At 40.7% G+C, this 21,021-nt stretch overlaps 2 protein-coding genes across 2 annotated transcripts in view; one reads left to right on the top strand and one right to left on the bottom strand.

Annotated features, from left to right (window-relative positions):
* VIRMA (vir like m6A methyltransferase associated) overlaps positions 1 to 6,242 on the top strand; it is a 31,539-nt gene extending 25,297 nt beyond the window's left edge. Inside the window, exon 24 of the mRNA XM_033081517.2 lies at positions 312 to 6,242. Coding sequence (XP_032937408.1) covers positions 312 to 469 — 158 coding nt within the window. The 3' untranslated portion in view covers positions 470 to 6,242. The remainder of the gene's footprint in view (positions 1 to 311) is intronic.
* Positions 3,622 to 20,943, bottom strand: LOC117008024 (RING finger protein 151-like). Its single transcript, XM_033081530.2, has 7 exons — positions 20,858 to 20,943; positions 16,842 to 16,955; positions 15,712 to 15,935; positions 14,360 to 14,499; positions 11,814 to 11,976; positions 10,346 to 10,466; positions 3,622 to 9,398 (listed from the first exon to the last, which is right to left on the bottom strand). Exons 3-7 carry the CDS (start codon positions 15,915 to 15,917, stop codon positions 9,165 to 9,167), a joined length of 864 nt encoding a protein of 287 aa, XP_032937421.1. The 5' UTR covers positions 15,918 to 15,935; positions 16,842 to 16,955; positions 20,858 to 20,943; the 3' UTR covers positions 3,622 to 9,164.
* Positions 20,944 to 21,021: the final 78 nt, after the last annotated feature.

The raw sequence follows: 21,021 nt of genomic DNA, 5'->3' as shown, positions 1-21,021 counted from the left end.
ACCGTGTCAAATACGTGCTTTCATACGAACTGCCCTGTAACCCATAGAACTTGCTGAATTGAACACTTGATCGCAGAATCTTAATTTTGCACTCAGACTTTTGTCATTCGATTGTCTTCGTACCTCCATGGTAATCATAGCGCAATTAAAGCAGCAATGCTTGCCTAAAAGAAAAGTGAGAATTAAAAGGAGGAAACAGACGCTGTTTGTATCTCATCCTGGTTTTGTTTCTTACGCTTTCGCAGCAGCTACTCCGCCTAGGGCTTTTTTTTTTTTTTTTTCCAACTGAGTATACTTTTCTTTGCTTTAAGGCTACCGACCGAGTCCTCGCGATCGTGCTTCCAGAGGCCGCGGAGGAATTGGACCGTCTTGGACAAGTGCTAATAGTAGTAGCAGTGGTGGCTCAAGAGGGAAATTTGTTAGTGGAGGCAGTGGAAGAGGTCGTCATGTTCGTTCCTTCACACGATAAAATAAGACCCAATGGTGGAACAGCTCAACCTTGTGGACTTCTGTGAAGATGACAAAGAAAGCAGCGCCACTAACGGACCAATTCAGTGTTTCTGGTATCTGGAGGACACCAAGAGAATATTTTTGTCCGAAGAAAAAGCTTTTGTTTGATACAAGACTTGAAATTTCAATAAAATTCAAGACTTTTTGTGTACAATTGTAAATTTTTTGTTCCTTTTGAAAGAATGTTTCAATTTTTTTTGTGGATTTTGGTAGGCAATACTCAGTAGAGCACTTCTTTGAGTTAAGACTTGAAAGACTTAAATATTCATTGTGCCAAAAGAAAGGTGCAAGTGTTTTGTGTGTGACTTATTACTGCAAGAAAATTAAAAAAAAAATGTATGTAAGGCATTTTGTTTTTTTTTCCTCAGGTTTAGAGTCATTAGCCTTTTCTTTCCTTTGTTGTTTTTTAGGGGTTTTTTTGGGTTTTTTTGGGTTTTTTTTTGTTAGCTGGTCTGGGTTATTAATGAATGAGGTATCTGCCAGCAGGTAAAGTAGCTGATGGTAGAAGAATGACCGAAAATAATTAACCTGTTAAAATATAAGTATACAAATGTAAATGTAATTTATGTAGGTTTTGTTGTACATCTTGGGTAATGAGACTAGAAACTTCTAAGTCCCACACCAGATAAAATTTGAATAAAATCAGTCACTAATTTCAGGGAGAGTAAGTCAACATTACATCACTTACTTCACAACTCCAGCTCATGTATTAGGAACACAAGAGTTATTTCATTGGAAAGCAGCATATACTTTCAGTTAAAAAGCAAGACACTCCTACCCTTAGAGTACCTGGAGTTAATTTGTTCCCTGCCTCCCCTTGAGGAGAGGGCAGATACACAGGTATAACCTGAGTGAACATGCAGTGAGGTAGCGATGTTAAACTTTGTCTATGAAGAGTTGGAGTTTTGTTCCTCTTAGACTGAGATACAGTGCAAAAAGAAAAACTTTTGAGGGGTAGGAATTTATAAAGAAATGTCCCTTCTCAATTAAATTCTGAATTTATTTTCATATTGAATTCAGTGAAGCCAAGTTTTATGTGTTAGCATTCCTTTGGGCTCCATGGGTGTTGTAGAATTAACAGATTTTTCAGCAGCTGTTGCATTTTTGGATAGGGTGGGGTGTGGTAGCCCTAAAGGCCACATGCAATCTTTGCAAATGAGCTCCACTGTCAGACTTAGTTTGATTTTCACTTATGCTTGGTCTGTTGACGTTACAGAAGTGCTATAGAGGGGTCTTACTCTACTTAAATGTAGCCCAGCTACTGTTTTATGTGATTTTGACTTATTTTGGACAGCTTGTCTTAGACTCATGAACTTTAACACCCTCTTGTTTCTAAAGTATGGTAATATGCCAAATTGAAATTATTTTACCTTTATACTGCCTGACTAAATTAAGTAGGTTTTCCATTTGCTACAGAGAGGGCCCCTATTAGCTGTATTTTTTCTGTGTGGAGACTCTGAGATTGTCCTACTGCTTGGGAGGGGATTGAATAACTAATGAAAATGGGAAATGTCCATGAATTGACTGGGTGCACTTCCAGGGAACAATATTGGTTCATAAAGGGTTTAACCTTATTTAAAATAACATGGACAGATTTGGACTGGAAGCCAAACAATTTTCTGAATGGTAAAATAAAAGGGAGATGTAATTTTACTAATAATTATTATGACTAAAATGGGTGGAGCTTTGACAGGCATTACTGTTACTAATGCTATTTTTTTAAGGAGCACTGCATAAATATTTTTAAAGCTGACTCACTCCTTTATACCATGTGTTTAAGGTGGTTTTATTTTTTTAGAGATTTTACTGTTTTCAAAACTAGCAGGGATCTAAATAATTTGGTTTCTGTCAGGGAATTAGAAATGAAAAGTCAAGTGTCAAGCATGGAATAAATATGTAAATACTTAGTACTGGTTCTTCAGTTTAAAATACACAGCATATCACATTAGTAATTTTCAAACTAGGAGGAAATGAAGGGTTGGCTACATTGGTGTATGAAAGCTCTGTAAATTTAGTTGAACTTGAAAAAAGAATGTGTGTGTATATCATGTGTTTTGTTTTGGTTTTTTTTATTAATGGTTTTAGTTCTGTAACCCTTCAATGCAAAGTGTTTCCTTTCATAGATAAATTCAGCATGAAATAATGCTGTTTAAAACTCAGATGTTATTTGGTTTGCTCTTCAAAATGGGATTACTACCATGAGTAAATAACACTTTTAAGTGTTCAATTTTGCTTTTGATACTCTGGCTAAAAAAAAAAAAAGACATTTTCAAGTTTTGTTTCCTGGCTGGAGCACCAGGAAGTGGCTGACTTCAGAGACTCCTATGCTTGATGAGCAGAACAGTGGGAGGAGGGTGAGTGAGGCAGAAGAGATCTCCAGTGCAGCACGGACAGACAGAAGCAGTTTGTGTGCGGCACAAGGGTGAGACAAGTTGTGTGCATTTGTTTTTGCTTCCATAATCTTGAGCTGCTGTTCAGTCTGTAATGTGGCTGAGGGTCAGGGGCACATGGAGAGGAGGTGTAGGAGATAAACAGATTATCAGCCCAGATCCTGGGCTGGTCTCTGGTTGTGCCATGTTGGCTTTCAGCCTTTTTTTTCTGCTGAGTAACTCCTCCATCAGGTAAGAGAACAAGTGTTCTTCACTAGACAGTGACTGCTTGCAGCAATTGCTGCTTGAGTGCCCCATGCCCAGATTGCTCATGTTTAAGCAAATATAACAGATTTGTTGTTTTGTTCTTCTTATGTATTCCCACATGGCTTTTTGTAGTGGCTGTAAAAAAACTTGCAGTTGATGGAGAATTAATTTTTCCCTTCTTGCCCCTTATTGTCCTGTTGTCTGGAGTGCTGTACTCCAGGAATTTCCAGTTTTTGCTAGTGCTTTGCCTTCCAAGCAGCTGCTCATCCTGTTCAGAATCTCCCATCTGTGAGAAGGGACAGTTTGAACAGCTGCTTTGTTTATTGCTCCTTCTAGGAGGGAAAATGCAGCTTTACCTACTCCAGGGCACCAAGCCTGTGACTCCTATGCTCTGCAGGCCAGTGTACATAAATGCTGCTGTTCCATCAGATGAAGAGGGTACTCAGACTGCTGTAAAGAACGAAGTGAACCCAAGTGTGTTAATTATGGTGTAGACCCTTTATTAGTTCAACTTTTATACAAAGTGTACTTCAAAGTGATACAAAGTGTTACCATTTCTTATGCACACTAGAGATTGAGATCTGTTAAGCGCTGGTTTATCCTTGTGCATATAAAGGTAGAAAATGTAAATAGACTGGCAGCGACCCATAATGCTGGAAGACAGTTCAGTGTTTACTCAGTTAATAGAAAGTTGCATAGAATTGTAGGTCTTTATGAAGGCATCTTCTACGTGATAAAATCTCCCTGACCTACCGTACTCCATCTGACAACAGTACGGGAGAAAGGCAAGGCGAGTACTGCTCCTTGTCAATACCACCCAGCACTTCTAAGGAAAGCGGCTGTACAGAAGCACCATGCCAGAAACATCCAAGAGGACAGCACATGGGAAATCTCATTTGCAAGGCTACCAATTTCTGTAAAATGTAGGAACTGTTTGCAGCTGGGGTCTATGAATATGTTACTTTGTACAAACACCTAAGAACGTTTCAGATAAAACCACTTTTGGCCAGACTGTGCAATTCCCTTCCCTTCTATGCTAGCAAGAAACTCTTGTATATATGCAAGTTCCACATCCCTTGCTTGCTCTCTCTGAGTTTTGTTTCTGTATCTCCCAGGCTTGATACTGTGACATTGTACCCACCTAACTGTGGATAAAAATTTGATCTCTGTTTAATGCCATGTTAACTCCCTGCCATGCTGGCAGCTCACACGGATAAGCTGGCTGGTAGCACAAGCTGGTGCAGCCACATCTCTGCTTCTGGGCTGAAGGAACAGTCACACCACACTTGTTCTCTCCTGAATCTCCTTCTTCCAGCTGCAAAGAGTCAGAAGCAGCAACTCAAAATACGACAATTTCCAGTTATTGGTCCACTTGGAACAGCAGTTCCACTTGTGAGGAAATGGAACTGATTAAAGTGTCATTTAGTATGAGAATAGTAATAGCAGTAATTCTGTGCTAGAATCCTCCTGTAATGCACTTTTAGCAGGGTCTCATATAATGCTAAAATATGATCATGACTAGGGAAGTAGCATTTCCAAGTGAATGTCTATTACAATACTTGGAGTCTTAGTTTTTGTGAACAGGATTAACAGACTATTTGAAACAAGGAAAAAAAAATCCCTTGCTGCTGCCAAGTGCTATTAAGAGCTGCATAATACATGAGACTGGAAAAGCAAAAAGTAGATGAAATATTAACATAATGGGCTATTTAATGTAATTGTAAGACAGGTCAAATGATGATGATACTTCAGCAATGCCACCCTGTGTGAGGTTCATTAGCAGAGGAAAATCTGAAGTGCAGAATCATTATCAACCCAGAGAAATTGCATTAAGCTTAAAGTCACCAGAGCGCCCTGGTGCCATTACCTACTGTGTGCCTATTTAAAACATCTCTGAAAGTGATTCTTTGCAGCTAAAGGAAACCCAAACTGACAGCCCACTCCAGCAGCTGGTGGGCCCAGTGGAAGTTTGGACTGTCAGAGCTTGATTGCACAGCAGAAAGTCCTTCCTAAAAACCTGGAACATGTTTTCTCACGCAATTTCATGTCCATCACTTAGGGAAAAGGCAGCAGACCAAATGCTAAGTAAACATTAAATAAACCCTATTTCCCATACTAGGAAGAATTTAGTTATAAATGTGTGGGTGAAGGTTCTAAAGCAAACAAATGCAGAGATCCCATTACAAGGAATGCACAGAGCTAATAACTTGCTTTCTTCTGTGGTCAGAACAGAAAAGATTGGGTTACTGCCCTCTGATTCAGCAAAGATGATCCATCAAGTTTTAAAGGATTTTGAAGTAATTTTCTTCTTTACATTAGGCAAAGTAGATAAAGTCACATCACAACCACACAGTTACAGAACACAGAAAAGCACTAACTGAACCTAATAGCATGAAATCTGGTGTTGCCAAAAAGCTTGAAAATTAGTGTGAATGCTGCAGTAATGTCATGCAGAGCACAGACACTCACAGCTTGCTTGTTTAGAACACAAGAGTAACAGCATTCTTACTTTCTACCTATTGCTTTAATACACACACTGATGTAAGTGAATTGACCACTGAACATTTAATGTGAATGAAGGTCTTCCCAAATTACAGCTACTGGTTTACTGGTTTAGATTATTAAACATGGCTGCTTAAAGAGATGTGCTATGGCATGAACTGGTGAGTTTGCTAGTGTCCCAAATACTCTGAATTACTTTGAATGTGGGAATTTTTCCCCCAAAAAAACCCTGCTTTTACAGAAGAGCTATTTATGTCAGTTTTTAAATACACAAGACCAGTTTTTACATACGTAAGACCTGAATATGTGCACATCTGCCTCAGTGGTACTAAGGAAACAGCAAGTTAGAAGGATTTATTAATGCCTGAAATTCAGACACCTCTGACCACAAATCTTCATAATGTAGACTATGTGCTAAAGAAGATTGCTGCCTCTCTCTTTGGTTATGATATTAGCTATAAAAGCATTGCTCTGAGTGACAGCAAGGCATGCACAGTAATAAAGTTGCTTCCTGAACTATAAAATTAACATATTCGGGTTCTTGAACCTGCATATTCCTGAGCCTTCAAAACTGGTTTACACATACAGTGAACAGAAGGTCAGATATCTCTATAGTTAGTCCACTGATGAGCTGAGAATATGGCTTAGTTATACCATTATAAACAACATGAAAAGCCTTTTAGTCAAAAGGGTGCGCCTTATAGTCGTGAAATTACTGTACTCCTGCAACTCCTAAACCACCTAAACCATTGCTGAGCCCCAGATCCTGATAACTCTTCAACCCCTCCAAGGATGGTGACTCCATCAGCTCACTGACCACCCTAACAATGAATTTTTTTTTTCTAACATCTGAACTGAATCTCCCCTGCCTGAGCTTAAGGCCATTTCCTCTTGTCCTCTCACTGTAGCCACAGTAGTAGAGACCAGTCCCCACCTGGCTACACTCTCCTTTCAGGGAGTTGTAGGTAATGAAGAGGTGCCCCCTGAGCCTCCTCTTCTTTAGACTAAACAAAGGCAGCTCTTTCAGCTGCTCCTCACAAGACAAGCTTTCTAGACCTTTCATGAACTTTGTTGCCCTTTGCTGGACATGCTTCACCATTTCAATTTCCTTTTTAAAGTGAAGGGCCAAAACTGGACACAGCACTTGAGGAGTGGTCTCACCAGTGCCAAATACAGGGACAACCACTGCCACACTATTTCTGATACAGGCCAGGATGCCACTGGCCTTCTTGGCCACCTGGGCACACACTGGCTCATACTAAGACTGTTATCAAGCAGCACACCCAAGTCCCCTTCAGCTGAACAGCTCCTGAGCCACTCTGCCCTGAGCCTGTAGCACTGCATGGGATTGCTGCAGCCCAAGTGCAGAACCCAGCACTTCATCTTACTGAACCTTGTGCAGCTGTCCTTGTTGAGTCTGTCCATGCCTGTCTGTAGAGCCTTCCTACCCTTAAGCAGATCAACACTCCCATCCAACTTGGTGGTGTCTGCAAATTTACTCAGGATGCACTCAATCCCCATGTGCAGATCATTAATAATGGTGTTAAACAGGACTGGCCTAAATACTGAGCCCTGGGGAACACTGCTAGTGCCAGCTGTCAACTGGACTTAGCTCCATTCCCCACCACTCTCTGGGCCTGACAAGCAGCTTTTTATCAACTGGACAGTCCATCCATCCAAGTCCCAAGCAGCCAGTTTTTCTAGGAGGATGCTGTGAAAGATGGCGTGAAATGCTTTACTGAAGTCTAAACAGATAACATCCACAGCCTTTCCCTCATCTTCTCCTATGACTGAGGTCACTTAGTCATAGGAGATCAGACCAGTCAAGCAGGACCTGTGTTAGTTAGTTAGTTGTGTTAGTTAGAAAGCTGTCTTCCACACACTCTAGGAAACCCCTAGGCCACTTCCTCTCTGCTGTATTTCCAGCAGATATCTGGCAAGTTGAAGTCACCCATGAGTATAAAGGCTGGTGACAGTGCCACCTCTGCCACCTGCTGTTCCAGGCTGGGTGGTCTCCAACAGACTCCCACCATGACATCTGCCCTGCTGACCTTCCTTGTGATCCTCACCCAGAGGCACCCAAACTCATCATCTTCACTATCAATTTCAATACAACCAAAACACTCCCTATTGTACAGTGCTATCCAACCACCTCTCCTGCCTTGCCTCTCTGTTTTAAAGAGCTTATATCCAGCCACCACAGCACCCCCATGGTGAGAGTCATCCCTCCATGTTTCTGTGATGGTGACAACATCAAAACCTTCCTGCTGAAGGAAGGTTCCAGCTCCTTCTCCTTGCTGCCCACACTGAGCATTGGTGTAGATGCACTTTACCCAGGCCAATGCACTGTAGACCTGCCACCCTAGGTTCATCTCTAGTGATCCTCCACTTTCTGAGGTGCATTTGACTGGTACATTTGCCTCAGGGGAGGTAGAGAATGACTCTACCAGTCAATGTCTTCCTCATGTTCTGACGTTCCTTAACCCTTCCACCTGCCCTTGTATTGCTAAGCAGAGCAGGTCACTGACCTACTCACACTCACACAGGTGTTCTGTTACCCTCTGATGCCAGTGCCAGGCTCTGGCACCCCCTGCAGCCTGTTTGAGCACTAACACAGATGTCTGAAGCTCAAGTGATTGTGCAAATATCTTGTGCATATCAAGTAGCCTTAAACCTGCCACAAGAAAATTAAGGATACTCTAGGTATTTACATACACTTTAAAGACATTGAGTACTAAACAGACTGGTCTTGTGCTCAAAAGATCCTGTAGAAACCTGATACTTTCACATATAAAAGCTTCACATTTTAAAATAAGCAGATCCATTCCCACAAACTCAAAGTTATTCACATATCTGTTTAAAGGGTTTTAGATTATTCTACTACCTCGGGCTTTAGTGTTAGTCTCGTAAGTGTGTATCAGCCTGGGAAATGAGAAGCCCTAAAGCAACAGTCAACCTCACCCAAAGCTGTTACATAGCAGAAGAATTAAAGTGCTTGCTTTCCACCTTTGAAACAAGACCTTCTACAGACTACAAACAACATCTTATTAATTTTCTATTACTGACTTACTAATTCTACTATTCACTTTTCCCCAAATTAAGTACATCACAAATGGTCACATTTTCTTTTTTGTTTGAAACAGAGATACTTAAATGTTTTTTCTTCCTGGTCCATAATAGTCCTTATCTTTGACTTTAAAAGGCTGTAGCTTTCAGTCCTGAAAGATTCCTGTAAGTGATGCAGTAAACAGAGAATAAATCAAGTCTCCTTCCCCTTTTTATAAAAACATTAGCTGAAAATATGTCTTCCAATTACTGGTTTTAATGACCAGTATTCCCTCACAAAAAAAAATATCTTCTGTTTGTTTTCATGGCCCCAAAGGAAATACAGTTGTAATATAGATCTTAAAAGAAAACAAGTAAATCAGAAATTATATAAAGTTTACCCATCATTCAAAGAAAGTAGTTTGTCAGAAGCCAGTATTTGAAGAAAATGCTTTTTGAGCTTAGTACGATTTAGATAACTGTAACTTCCCTAGGTTTTCTTTTTACACTCTCTAGTCGTGCCAAAGGACGGAAATTTGATTTCCTGCTTCCCTCTGTAGTAGTTAATCTACAGTCCTTCTGCAGCCCCTTCAGCAGCTCCATTAACTCTCGTTTTTCCAGCTCTGCCTGCTCCAGCTCTTGACGGTGCTGCCTCTCTGCTGCCATCAGAGACCGCACGTCTGACATCATTCGTGACATCTGACTCTGAAATGCAAATACAAATTTACTGCAAGAAACAAACGCTCTTCTAATGATGGTGCAATGAGGTCAAACTGCCCATGCACGCAGGGTGACAGAGTCTTAGGAATAAAAAACACCAAAACAATTTTTTGATAGCGCAACAAATGTAAACAATTTGAGACACAATCCAGCATTCACCTTCTGGGATGGTCTTGTTCTAATGATTCCAATATGTTTTTCAAAAATATTTTGTTTTCATATTTTGGTTCTTAACAAAGTGAGAAACATCCAATTTACCCACTTGCTGCTTTTATTTTCTGTTTCAAGAATCCAAACAAAATATGATTGTGGGTTTGTTCAGATACATTCTTCAAGGATTTAACATCAAATCCAGTAAAAATAAAAACGTAAAGTATAAAGTTTTAAAAAACTTTATAAAGCTTTTAAAAACTATTGCTTTAAAAATCATTGTTCTGTGATATAACAAAACCAGGATGAATAAAAGGATAAGACAGCCTTGCTTGTTACTTGGTGAAGTTTACAGTGAAGCTTCTGACCACAGTGCAAACACCTCTGTTGGCACTAGGGCTCTGTGTCAGCTCTGGACTATGCCACTTTGGATAGCAATTAAAAATGGAGCTGGATGTTTAATTACATCCAGTTTGTGACGGTTACTCTACGTTTAGAGACTGAAATCAGTTTCACACTGTTCTGTTGACAATGTTATGCATGCACAGAACAGGGATGGAGTACCCAGGTGAGCTCCAGTGAAACTGAAGCATATAAACCACAGGAATTCAGCATCCAGCCTGCTTCTCCACAGAGCTAACCTGGCAAAGCTCTAATGGTTTTGCTTCCCACACTTAATGCCATTTTCCTCTCTATGAGACTTTATTTACAAAATAAGAAACTGCTACTGGGAAAAGCAAAAAGCTAGACTGTTAAGAGGGAAAAAAAAGGATCGTATTTACCTTTAGTTCTTCAATTTCATTTTGCAGAATACTCTCTTTTTGGACCATATGCCTTCTCTGTGAATCTAACCTTGACTCCATCTCATGTTTTGCCTCCTCCACTCTGCAGATCATTTCTGACCTAAAAAGTTTATTTCTCCTCGTTAAGTCTTGTAAGCAGAGAAAAGAATGATCTTCAAAATCCAGAAAGCCTTCTTGCAGCCAAACAGACTGAACTGATTCCCATCAAGCTCTACAGGATGCCCCTGTAGAGGCATGATTAATTAATTAAAAAACAAACTGGCACAAAGAAGTGCATTGTGCCCAGGGGCACTAAAGTACCCATGAGGAGCCCATAGAAGGACAATCACATCATATCCCTCAAGTAATTCCATGAGCTCAAGAAGGTGTATTTATGACCTTTAAGTGATTTTCTGCTGTTTGCCTACAGTATGTGTTATGAAATAGAGGCAGCCAAGATAAAAAGTCTGAATCCCACAGTACTGCTAAACATGTAAGGAAGTGAGACAGTCTGAGTGTGTGGACACGGTGGCACTTATGGACACAGTTTAGTGTTGAGCCTGTCAGTGCTGGATTAACTGCTGGACTCAATTATCTTAAAGCTCTTTTCCAGTCTAAATGATTCCATGGTTCTGTGTAATCTTGTTCACTTTTATGGTGGACACCACACGACAGTATGCAGTGAACTGTTACAGCCTAGTCACTCACACAGCTCCACAGCCAAAACCAGAGGGCACTACATTAATGTTCTGAGTTCAGAAACCAGCTAGCAGAATCCCTTGTGTCTCAACGCATTTAAACCATATTTGAGCCTGACCTCACAACAGTGTTCAAAAGCACAACACTCAGGAGCTGAAAGATACAAATGGGAAGGAGCATGAGGGGGAAAAAAAAGGTTCAACTGGAATATAATGAGAAGGGAAAGCTACAGAAACCTAAGTAAGAGGAAAACAAGGATGCTGGTAAGAAGAGTCACATTCACTGACTGTCAGTCTACCAGGACTTAAAAAAAATCAAAATTAGACCTTCAGTGGTTGAATCTACCTGTACCTCCTAAAATAATTACAGAATTTTATCTTCTCGATCTGTAAAAACAAAAGCTAAATACAATTATTAAATTATGTGACTTTGTGTCTATAACAGGCCAATGGAAAAATTAAATTGCCAATTTCAGTTTTCTTAGGTTTTTTGTCATTTTCAACAGTAAGCTCGCAGTTCTGTTCAACTGTAAGCAATGGTATTTTAAGATGTATAGTAAGTGGGGGAAAAAAACCCAACAACAACAGAATTCAAACAGCAAGAATTCAAAGTCTATGCTGACACATAATAAAATTCTGGCCCATTACCATCAAGTAATTGGTGGACCATTTAACACATACCAGAATCCAGTGCTAGTATTTCAAAGTGCTTCATGCAGTGATTTTAAGCCCAGCCCAACAGAGCCAGCAGAGAAAGAGAAGATTTGTACCGAAGCAGCTCCAGCTCGGTTCTCAGCTCTGCCACACAGTTGTGCTGCGTGTCCTCTGCGCTGAGGATGGTGTAGCCACAGCCGTTGGGGCACTCCCGGCTCCGGTACTCGCACACCGCCAGGTGCCCGTCCAAGTTACGCCGCTCGATCTGCACGGTACAACCTGAGCAAGGGACAGCGAGGCAAGACAGCCACTTACAACAAAAGCATTTTGGGTCATTCCAAACAAAAACACTCGGGAAAGGAAGCTGGGGAAAGTGATTTCTTTAGGATATGAAATATGGAAATTACACATACGTAGCTACTAATACAACACTGTTAGAAGATCTTACTAAGATATTTTTCCATTAACTGGAAATACTGAAAGGTTGGAAGAAGGTATTTTCTGTAAAGTTTTCTACTGCTGGTGTGGCATTAAATCAACTTCAGTAATGACAATCCTGATGCCAAGCTAAGACACTAACAGCTTGCCTGTACTACCATCATAGATTGCAATGACCGGAATTGATAAAGGATACACATGTAAAATAATATTATGCTATCAAACATAGGGAAAAGTCCAAAGATGTAGTAAAGAGAGATGTGGGTGAGATGGAATGTATACTTGTTTTCCAGACAATTTGTTGGTCTTGTCCATAATGTACTAGACCATATACGTAAGTTAGATCATTTATTTATGAATATTTAACTTCTCATACAAAGATGGAAGTATTTCCACAGAAATTCTAGGATACAAACTCTGCAGTTCTGTAGTAATCAAAAGCAAAATGTAAAGAATCAAAAATAAATACAGTAATTTCACAATTATAAGCTGCACCATTTTGACTAAAGTTTTGGTCCGTTCCCAGAAGTGCGGCTTGCACTCTGGAGCGGCAAATATATGAACAATGTTCAGAAATTTGCCAACCCAGAAGTGAGAGCCCGCAGCAGCCCCGAGCTGAGCGGGAGCCCACGCGGCCCCAGCGGCGGAGCGGCGCTGCCGATCCGAGCCCGTGATATTTCTCTGTATTTTTTCGGTGTTTTCAGTCTTGTGTGGCTGCGCAGCTCTCCGCTCGCCTGCGTGCTGGGCTCCCCGCCCACCTGCGTGGCCGAGTGGCTGTTTAAAGGCAATGCAGATTCGTTGGAAATGCTTGTAAAATGATCACACTATTGTTTGTATCTTTTTCCGTTTGTTAATAAAACTTGCAGGGTATGCGGCCGTAGCTATTGTCTGTATCTTTTTTCGCTTGGAAATAATGTTTCCAAGGTCAGCACCTGCCAGTAAACCGCGATCCTGCGATTCTGTTACTAACTGGCAACTTTGCGAAAGTTTGCTGCAAATGAAAGTGCAGCTTATAATCAAGTGCGGCTTATAATCGTGAAACTACTGTATTAAAGAAATTATTGCTAAATGTAACACTCTAAACTTGAAGTTGTAGTCTCAACTTATGAAGTCAAACTTAGGAAGTTTGTAGTTTAATCTTTGAGGCTCACTTTGTTGAAATATACACTTGCATTTAATGTGAAGAGAATAGCAATTTAAGGAAACTTAAACAATGGAGTATTGAAACTTCCCAACAAACCATGCTAGAAAGTGACAAATGAGCTTTCTAGAAGAGCTTTACTAATAAATATAATGATTTGTAATTGAGGTACTCAAAATACACTCCATGTATTCCTGGGAAAGAGCTCAAGGGATGTAAGAGCCTTCACACCCCAAACACCAGACACCCCATGCGGTGTAAAAACATAAATCTGTAAAACACTGTAAGCTACATAAACCAGTGAAACACTACTGTTTCTGTAGGAAGTAGAACAGGTGAATCAAGCATCTGCAGAAGTCACTTACTTCTGAGAGAAATTATAACTTCCAGCAGAGCAATTCTAATACCTTAATCATCTCATAATTAATGGCAGCCTCAATGTGCCCTTAGCATTGTTAATTAGAAATTAACTTTATCTACGAACATACAACATTTCAAATGAAATCAACTGGGAAATTTTAACAGTATGTTCCTTTTTAGAGGCATATTTCTTTCTCAGGAGGTGTAGCTTTGTTTTAAATAAAATCTCAACATGAACAACTCTAACCTGAATTTAGCCTAGAATAATTCTTATTTCCAAGATACATTCTTGTTAAAACCACGTCACAGAGTTGGCAGCTGCACCTGCACCAGGCAGCCAGGTGTTTTATAAATAATTTATGACCTCTAAGTCTTCTGCAGGGCCTAGTACATTCATTCAAACATCAAAACAGGCAGTCAAAACTGGAAAACAATCTCATAATTTGTCAGAAAGCAAAACTAATGCACTACTACATTTTCATATATTTGAAATTCAACATATTCATTTGGGTTAGTTTCTGGATAAGAAACAGTTGCTAATCATCATGACTGCTATAAACTGCTACTATATTTTGTTCAAAAACACAGTTGTAAAGAGCAGATCATGCCAAAGCTTTGAATTTCTGTTGGAAAATAATGGCCATTATTTCAGTTCTGTGGATGGGAAGATGACAAACGTGTTTTTTAAACAGAAAGGATTCAACTTCTTTGAATGTTACTCACCAGCATTGGAGCAAGGTATCTGACTGTACTCACACTCCCTTTCATGCCTGTCTATGGACTCCAGAGAACAAACCATTTCACAGCCATACTCTCTGTTTCTGCAATGTAGCTGAAGACGGTTTAAATCATTTTTCATATATCTACATGCAAAGAAAAGAATTTGTTCTTAAATCTGGGAACATAATTGAAAAATTTGTATTTTCAACTTTTGGGAAAAGAAAGCAAGGTTCTAATCTCCATTAGGAAAAATTCTGAGCAACTAGCTTAATTAATTTATTTTTTTAAGAATTCAAATAACCATATCAGTAAAAAACAGCTTGAAAGAAACGTTAATGGAAAATTCAGTCTCCAAATTTAAATGTGCAAATGAAATCCCTATTTGTGAACAATTTTTAATTGCAACCTTTTGTTGGTTCAGCAGATATTATCAATAACAAACACCAGGGCTACTCATTTGCCATTTAAGTTCTCTGTTTCTAAACATGCCAGACTAAATAACTACAGCGAGTACAGATGAAACAATCAAAAATTTAAACTCTAGTGCTCTGTCTGTGCTATAGTTAACTTCCAGATCGTAAAATCTCATGAATGAAAAATTACATGGTGAGTACTAACAAAGTTAAATTTACTGTAGCTGGAGACTTTAGATACATAACTGTTAATTTGAGCAAGAACAGATAATGCAAGTGTTAAACAGCAAGCAGTGTCTACTATTGAAACTGTTTTGTGCTGACACTAGCAGGAATTAAAGAATTTAAAATTGAATTGTTTGTTTGGAAAGGACCAACAACAATCATATGGTCCAATTCCCTGACCACTTAGAGAAGACTCTTGTAAAAACAACCTGCTTTACATGACAAGGTGTTCACAATAGATATTCATATGTCTAAAGTTCTTCTTTAAAAAGAATCTGAAGGTCAGAAATTTGGTTTGTATCTCCAGGAACTGTCCTTTACAAACCCCACCACAGCATCTAGTTAAGATGAAAAGAGATACAGAGTGTGTAGGGACTGTCATCAAGACTTGCTTTGCTAGCTTTCTCTAAAATAAAATATGGAAAAGTTTGATGCAATAAAAAATACTCAGAATAATATCCAGACAGTTATGTAGAATCAGCATTCAAGATATAAAAAGGTGGAGAACAAATTAAGTGTTCTTTCAGTTTTGAAATCCTAACACCCTAAAAGTTAGTCATAATAAATAGAAAATGCTAATGCTTCCATGTAAGTAGTTGGTCTCTACCACGGGCATACTGGATAGAGACAGACTCAGTGACAGTATCGACAGGAGATGAAGCAAAACTGAGAAATCCTAAATTCATGTAATTTCCACACAGCAAGATTACTGGATACCTGTAGAGAGGTCGCAGCAAAGACACATCAATCACTTGTCTGTCCTCAGGGCAGTTACTGTGATGAACCAGCCAGCCGTGGATGCAGGCAGTGCAGAAAGCGTGCTCGCAAGGAGCCTGCAGTGGATCCTCTAACACGTCTCGGCAGATGGAGCACAACAGCCCCTCGTTAACATAGCCCACGAAGCGCTCGATGTCATAACCCATGCTCTCCACACCTTCAGCCTATGCAAAAACCCCAAACACACAGAAATAAAGCAATTTGTGCAAAGAAGCCTGTTCTAAAAACATGGAGACCTTAATGTGAATAAAGATGTAATGTGTGAGTGCAAATAAACATTTACACACTTTGGACACTTTCAGATTTAAGTGGGAATTTGATAACTGTACTGCTGGATGTCAGAATCACAATTTTCTATAAAGATATTTTGAACTCTGAAAGCAAAGACTTTGGCACAGCTGAGCTGCGTGTCTTCTGCATGCTGTTGTTGAACATAATTGCAGCAGCCACTGTGAAACATACAGTTTCTATTTACATGAATTCTACCTGAAGCAGAAACATAACAGAAGTTCAAATGCAAATGTTTGCTTTTCATTTTAATACCTTTCCTGTAAGGCCTAACAAACTTATAAAACAGTGTTCTTACCAATAAAAGCTGTGTCCTTTTCAGCTAGCAGATCCTGGATTTATGAACTGCACATCACTTAAGATGTTGCTTTCATATTGAAAAAAGGATTCTATACTCACTGTAGACCTCCATTTCAGAGGGAACAGCATGAAATCACCACATGCCTAAAGACATACTTAATATTCAGGAAGTAAAAGAAGCCAAAACTGCAGCTAACCCTGAAATCATGAAGAACTACTGTCTTTTCCTACATGATCTATTTTATAAAACTGAGCAGCTTTTGAATAGATTTGAAAGCAATCTGCCTTCAACTAAATCCTATCATGAAAAACCTTGTGGAATTTGGTAAGACTCCATAGAACTCACTCAAAAGAATAAGTTTTAGGCTCCACATTGCTCTTTGGCATACAAAGTCACTTCTGTAAACACACACAGACTCGTGAAAGAGGTCTTTATTACTTGTGAGGTTTTCTAAATAAAATAGAAAAGGAAGATATCTTACCTTTGCAGATTTTACTACATATATATGTAGTTTGCCCAAATACTTCAGAAACAGTTTTCTGACCAGTAAGGCATGTAATACTTCCTTCAGTTTCTCTTCACTGCTTTATTATGCCTATGAGAAAAATTAGAAACAGTAAGGCTCAGTAGTGTTTCCTAAGTTACTGAGTCCTATGTGTAACAAGCCAGCTACTGAATAGACGCTGTCCTAACAGCCCATTAAAACCAAGTTTTCCAAAGCAAGCCACTGAAAAACTGCAATTCAACACAGGAGAACTGACTAGATTAGGGTGAAAATAACATCAGTCTCTGTTTCAACTGCTACTGATGCAGATATTTATCACAAAACCGAACACCCTGCTGATGACCAATTTTGAAGTCTGTTTTGTTTGCAAGACTGAAAACAACAGAATTCAGTATTATTAAAAAGCAGCGACTGAAATCTGTAAAATTATACTCCTCAAAAAGATGGAAGTTCCTTATCTACCTGTTCTTATCCAGTTGTGACACACAGTTCTTTTTAAAAACAAAATTATTACTGTCAAATTTGTTGTATTGGCAAATATTGCTGTGATATGTAGCATAACAAACACTGCTAGTCCCTGAGGACCAAGTCTTCACGACACTCTTCAGCATATTTTAGCAAGTTTGAATACTAACAGAATGCACAAAAGAGTATTTTTACCAAACGAGGAACAAAAACTTTATTTGTGCTTAACAGAGAAATGAAGTGCAACAGCAACAACAAAAAATATATATCATATACATATGCCTCTGTATATAAATATATGTGGATGTATAAAGGCCCAGCCAAACTGGAGTTCAAATGAAGAGTGGATGAGAACTTTGAGGTAAAAAATACAATCAAGGGGGATTCTTCAGCACATTTTCAAGACACATGTTGGAGCAGCACAACACAGCGCTGGAACCCTTGTGGCCACGGATCTGGGACCTATGACAACAGCTACTACTGAAGTCACAGACTTTTTCCAGCAGAGGTTTCCTGACCTGAACAACCAGAGATGTTTTATTTTCTTGTCAACTTCAAAAGATGCACGTTAGTCAAGAGATAAGCATTGGGAGTGCATCTGATGAATGTCACGCACTTCAGTAGTACAGATCACTTTCCTCAGTATCTTCACCACAAAATGAGGTAATTTTCAGCTTCTGCTTATTCCCAGAGACTCCTCTCATCTCCATTTGGCCTCAAAACTTATCTTCCCAATTCTACTACAATTCACATAATACAATTGTAACAATCCTTTTTTGATGCACCTAGAAACTACATTATTTTGTTGACAGATGTCAGTTGCTTAGCTTAAGCAAGTAACTTCTAAATAGGGTAAGTCACTTAGAATTATAATACTGTGTGATTTAGAATGCTGTTTGCTTATATCTACTTGCTTAGTATATGTAGCTTGGGTTGCTGCAAGCCTTAGGCTGAGAACTGTGGACTTTTGCCTAGACATGCTTTTGGCTGGAACTGAGTTAATTTCCTTAGCAATTTTCCCAGTAGCTGCTACAGAGCTGCATTTTGCCTTTAGAATGAGAAGAATGCTGCCAACACACCAATGTTTTAGTTGTTGCTAAGTAAAGTTTATCCTAAGCCCAGGACTTTATTCTAGTTTCCCATGCTCTAGAGGGGAGCAGGTGCACAAGTAGCACAAACCAGAAGATAAGGAGCTCATGGTCATCAGCAGAAGCTGCAGCTCAAGATAAGAATAGTTAATAGCCTGCCTGCATGGACATGGAGAGAATACAATAAGCTGTTAGAAGACCCCAGATCAAAAATCACCACTAGACTAAAAGAGCCACGTGAAGAGCATAGAGGGGAAGGTGCAGGGATTTCTTTGTTTGGGAGAGAAAGCACACAAACTATGACATGCTATTTGTTTTTTAATGTTTCACATGTTTTATTTTTCCTACAGTTCTGGTCAAGCAAAAATCTCTTTCAGACTTCAGAGGTATCAAACAATTTTTCAACAGTTATCCCACACTGTTAGCCAGGCAGATGCACATCCAAAACCAGTCTTGGTTGTGGACTTCACTGCCCTCAGATATTTGGTGAGGATACGATAACAGGGAGAACACAGGGGGGATGTAGTTCCCAACAACATCATCACACAGTTTGTAATTGTCTGGCACTAATCACAGCAACTCCACTGTGAATGTCAGGACACTGGAATGAAATTAGTGGTCTTCATTTTTTCATCTGCAGTAGCTTCTGATTTTTAAAAAATGCTTCTTTTCCATGTGACAAAACAAAGCATAACTGTTTGAAAGGCTGGAATGAACCACACCAGAACTACAGATGTGCATGGCTAAGACAGCATTTTCAGAAATGTTGGAGGAACAGAGTCTATGCAGGGCCCAGGGATGAGGTGACATTGAGACATGACATTTCTTTAGCCTTTATTTTCACAAAGACACACTGTGCTTTAAATCCTGCTATACAGAGGCAATATTTTAGTATGATTTTGCCACTCTGACACTGTAAGCCGCTTCAAGCCAGCATCAATGTCCAAAGGGGCAGACTCACCCCTTCTACAAGTGGTTTCTCAAGCACTTGATGCATCACTCTTGGTAACTAACCTGTTTTAAGACTGAATAGGGGGAAAAAAATTAACTTTGGCAGTTTTCTTACAGTAGCCCAAGCCTATCTATCCACAAATTAATGTGCTCCCCACCTCCCTCCACCTCCTCCTTTGAATCAGTGAGAACATTTAATTTGCCCCTTTCCTGAATTGGCTCATGCAACTCACCACACAGACAACTATATCCTGATTTGATTTGTTGGGCTAGAATTTCTTGTGAATGGCTCAGCAAAAGCTCTAGAGACAGTGTAAGCAGGGCATGACCAGAGATAAGAAACTGCAACCAGGGCAGAAAGGAAAGAAAGACAGACAGCAGCAGTCTGTGGTCCAGGATGCCACAGAGCTACTCCCTCAGCTCTGCTCCCCAGACTGGTACACTGGGGAGTCTGATGAACATTTGTGTAAGAGAAAAGGAACAGAGGAGGGTAAGAATAAATGAACAGCAACACCACCTCACACTGATGCAAACAAATTATATTTTTCAAAAAAAAGCTTATATGAAAAATATGAGACAATTTAAGGCCTCTCCCAGTAGTACATAACTACTATAGCTATTCTGACAAAGAATACTTTTGTGCAACACTCGCTGTCCTGCAAAACCTACTCAGAACATTGCCATCCATGTCCTGCCTTGCACAGAACCAGAGTCCAGAGAAGGGCGGTGGAGTAGGGGAAGGATCTGGAGCACAAGTCCTACGAGGAGCGGCTGAGAGAGCTGGGGTTGCTTAGCCTGGAGAACAAGAGGCTCAGAGGGGACCTTATGGGTCCCCTGAAAGGAGACTGTAGCCAGGTGAGGGTTGGTCTCTTCTCCCAGGTGAGCAGCGACAGGATGAGAGGACATCGCCTCACGCTGCGCCGGGGGTTGGGTTTCAGGCTGGACAGCTGGAAGAATTTCTTCACAGAAAGGGTGGTCAGCCATTGGAATGGGCTTGATGATCTCAGAGGTGTTTTCCACCGTAATTAATTCTGTGACCACCTTCGAGGCTGTGCAAGGCCGGCTCTGGCACCTCGAGCCAAGACCAAGGCGAGAGGAGCAATCTACCCTCGGAGCTGTGGGAGGGGGAATTTTATACAGCTAACAGGAAAGGCCTCCGGATTCAGCCTGGGCTTCAGGGAGGGACAACGATCCTGGTCACAGAGCACAGAGTTGGCCAGCAAACACCTGGAGAAGCGACCCGACACCAAGACACAGCAGCTGCGCGGCCTCAGACAGCGACAAACAGCCCTACAGCTGCACACACCCTTCCCGCTCCCTTCCCCACACGCCAGCGATGATGCCGCCGCCAGCCCTGCACAGGGCCCCGACAAACGCTGCGAACAAACCCCGCGCAGCACCTCCCGCCCCGGGCACAGCCCCGCTGCCCCCGCCCGGCCCTCGGCCCTCGCCCCCGGACCGCTCGGGGCCGCGGCCCCACTCACTCACCCCGCCCGCCGCCGCTCGCTGTCGCGCAGCCGAGGCTCCCTTTGCGGCCGCTCCCGCTTGACGGCGGCGCGGCGGGCAGCCGCTCCGCCATGCTGTGTGTGGCAGGGCCGCCGCGGGCCCGCACTGCGCACGCGCACGGCAGCGCCCGCGGGGGCGGGAAGCGC

This window comes from Catharus ustulatus, chromosome 1 (genome assembly GCF_009819885.2).
Source record: "Catharus ustulatus isolate bCatUst1 chromosome 1, bCatUst1.pri.v2, whole genome shotgun sequence".
Classification (NCBI taxonomy): Eukaryota; Metazoa; Chordata; class Aves; order Passeriformes; family Turdidae; genus Catharus; species Catharus ustulatus.
This window is presented reverse-complemented; position numbering and strand designations above follow the sequence as displayed.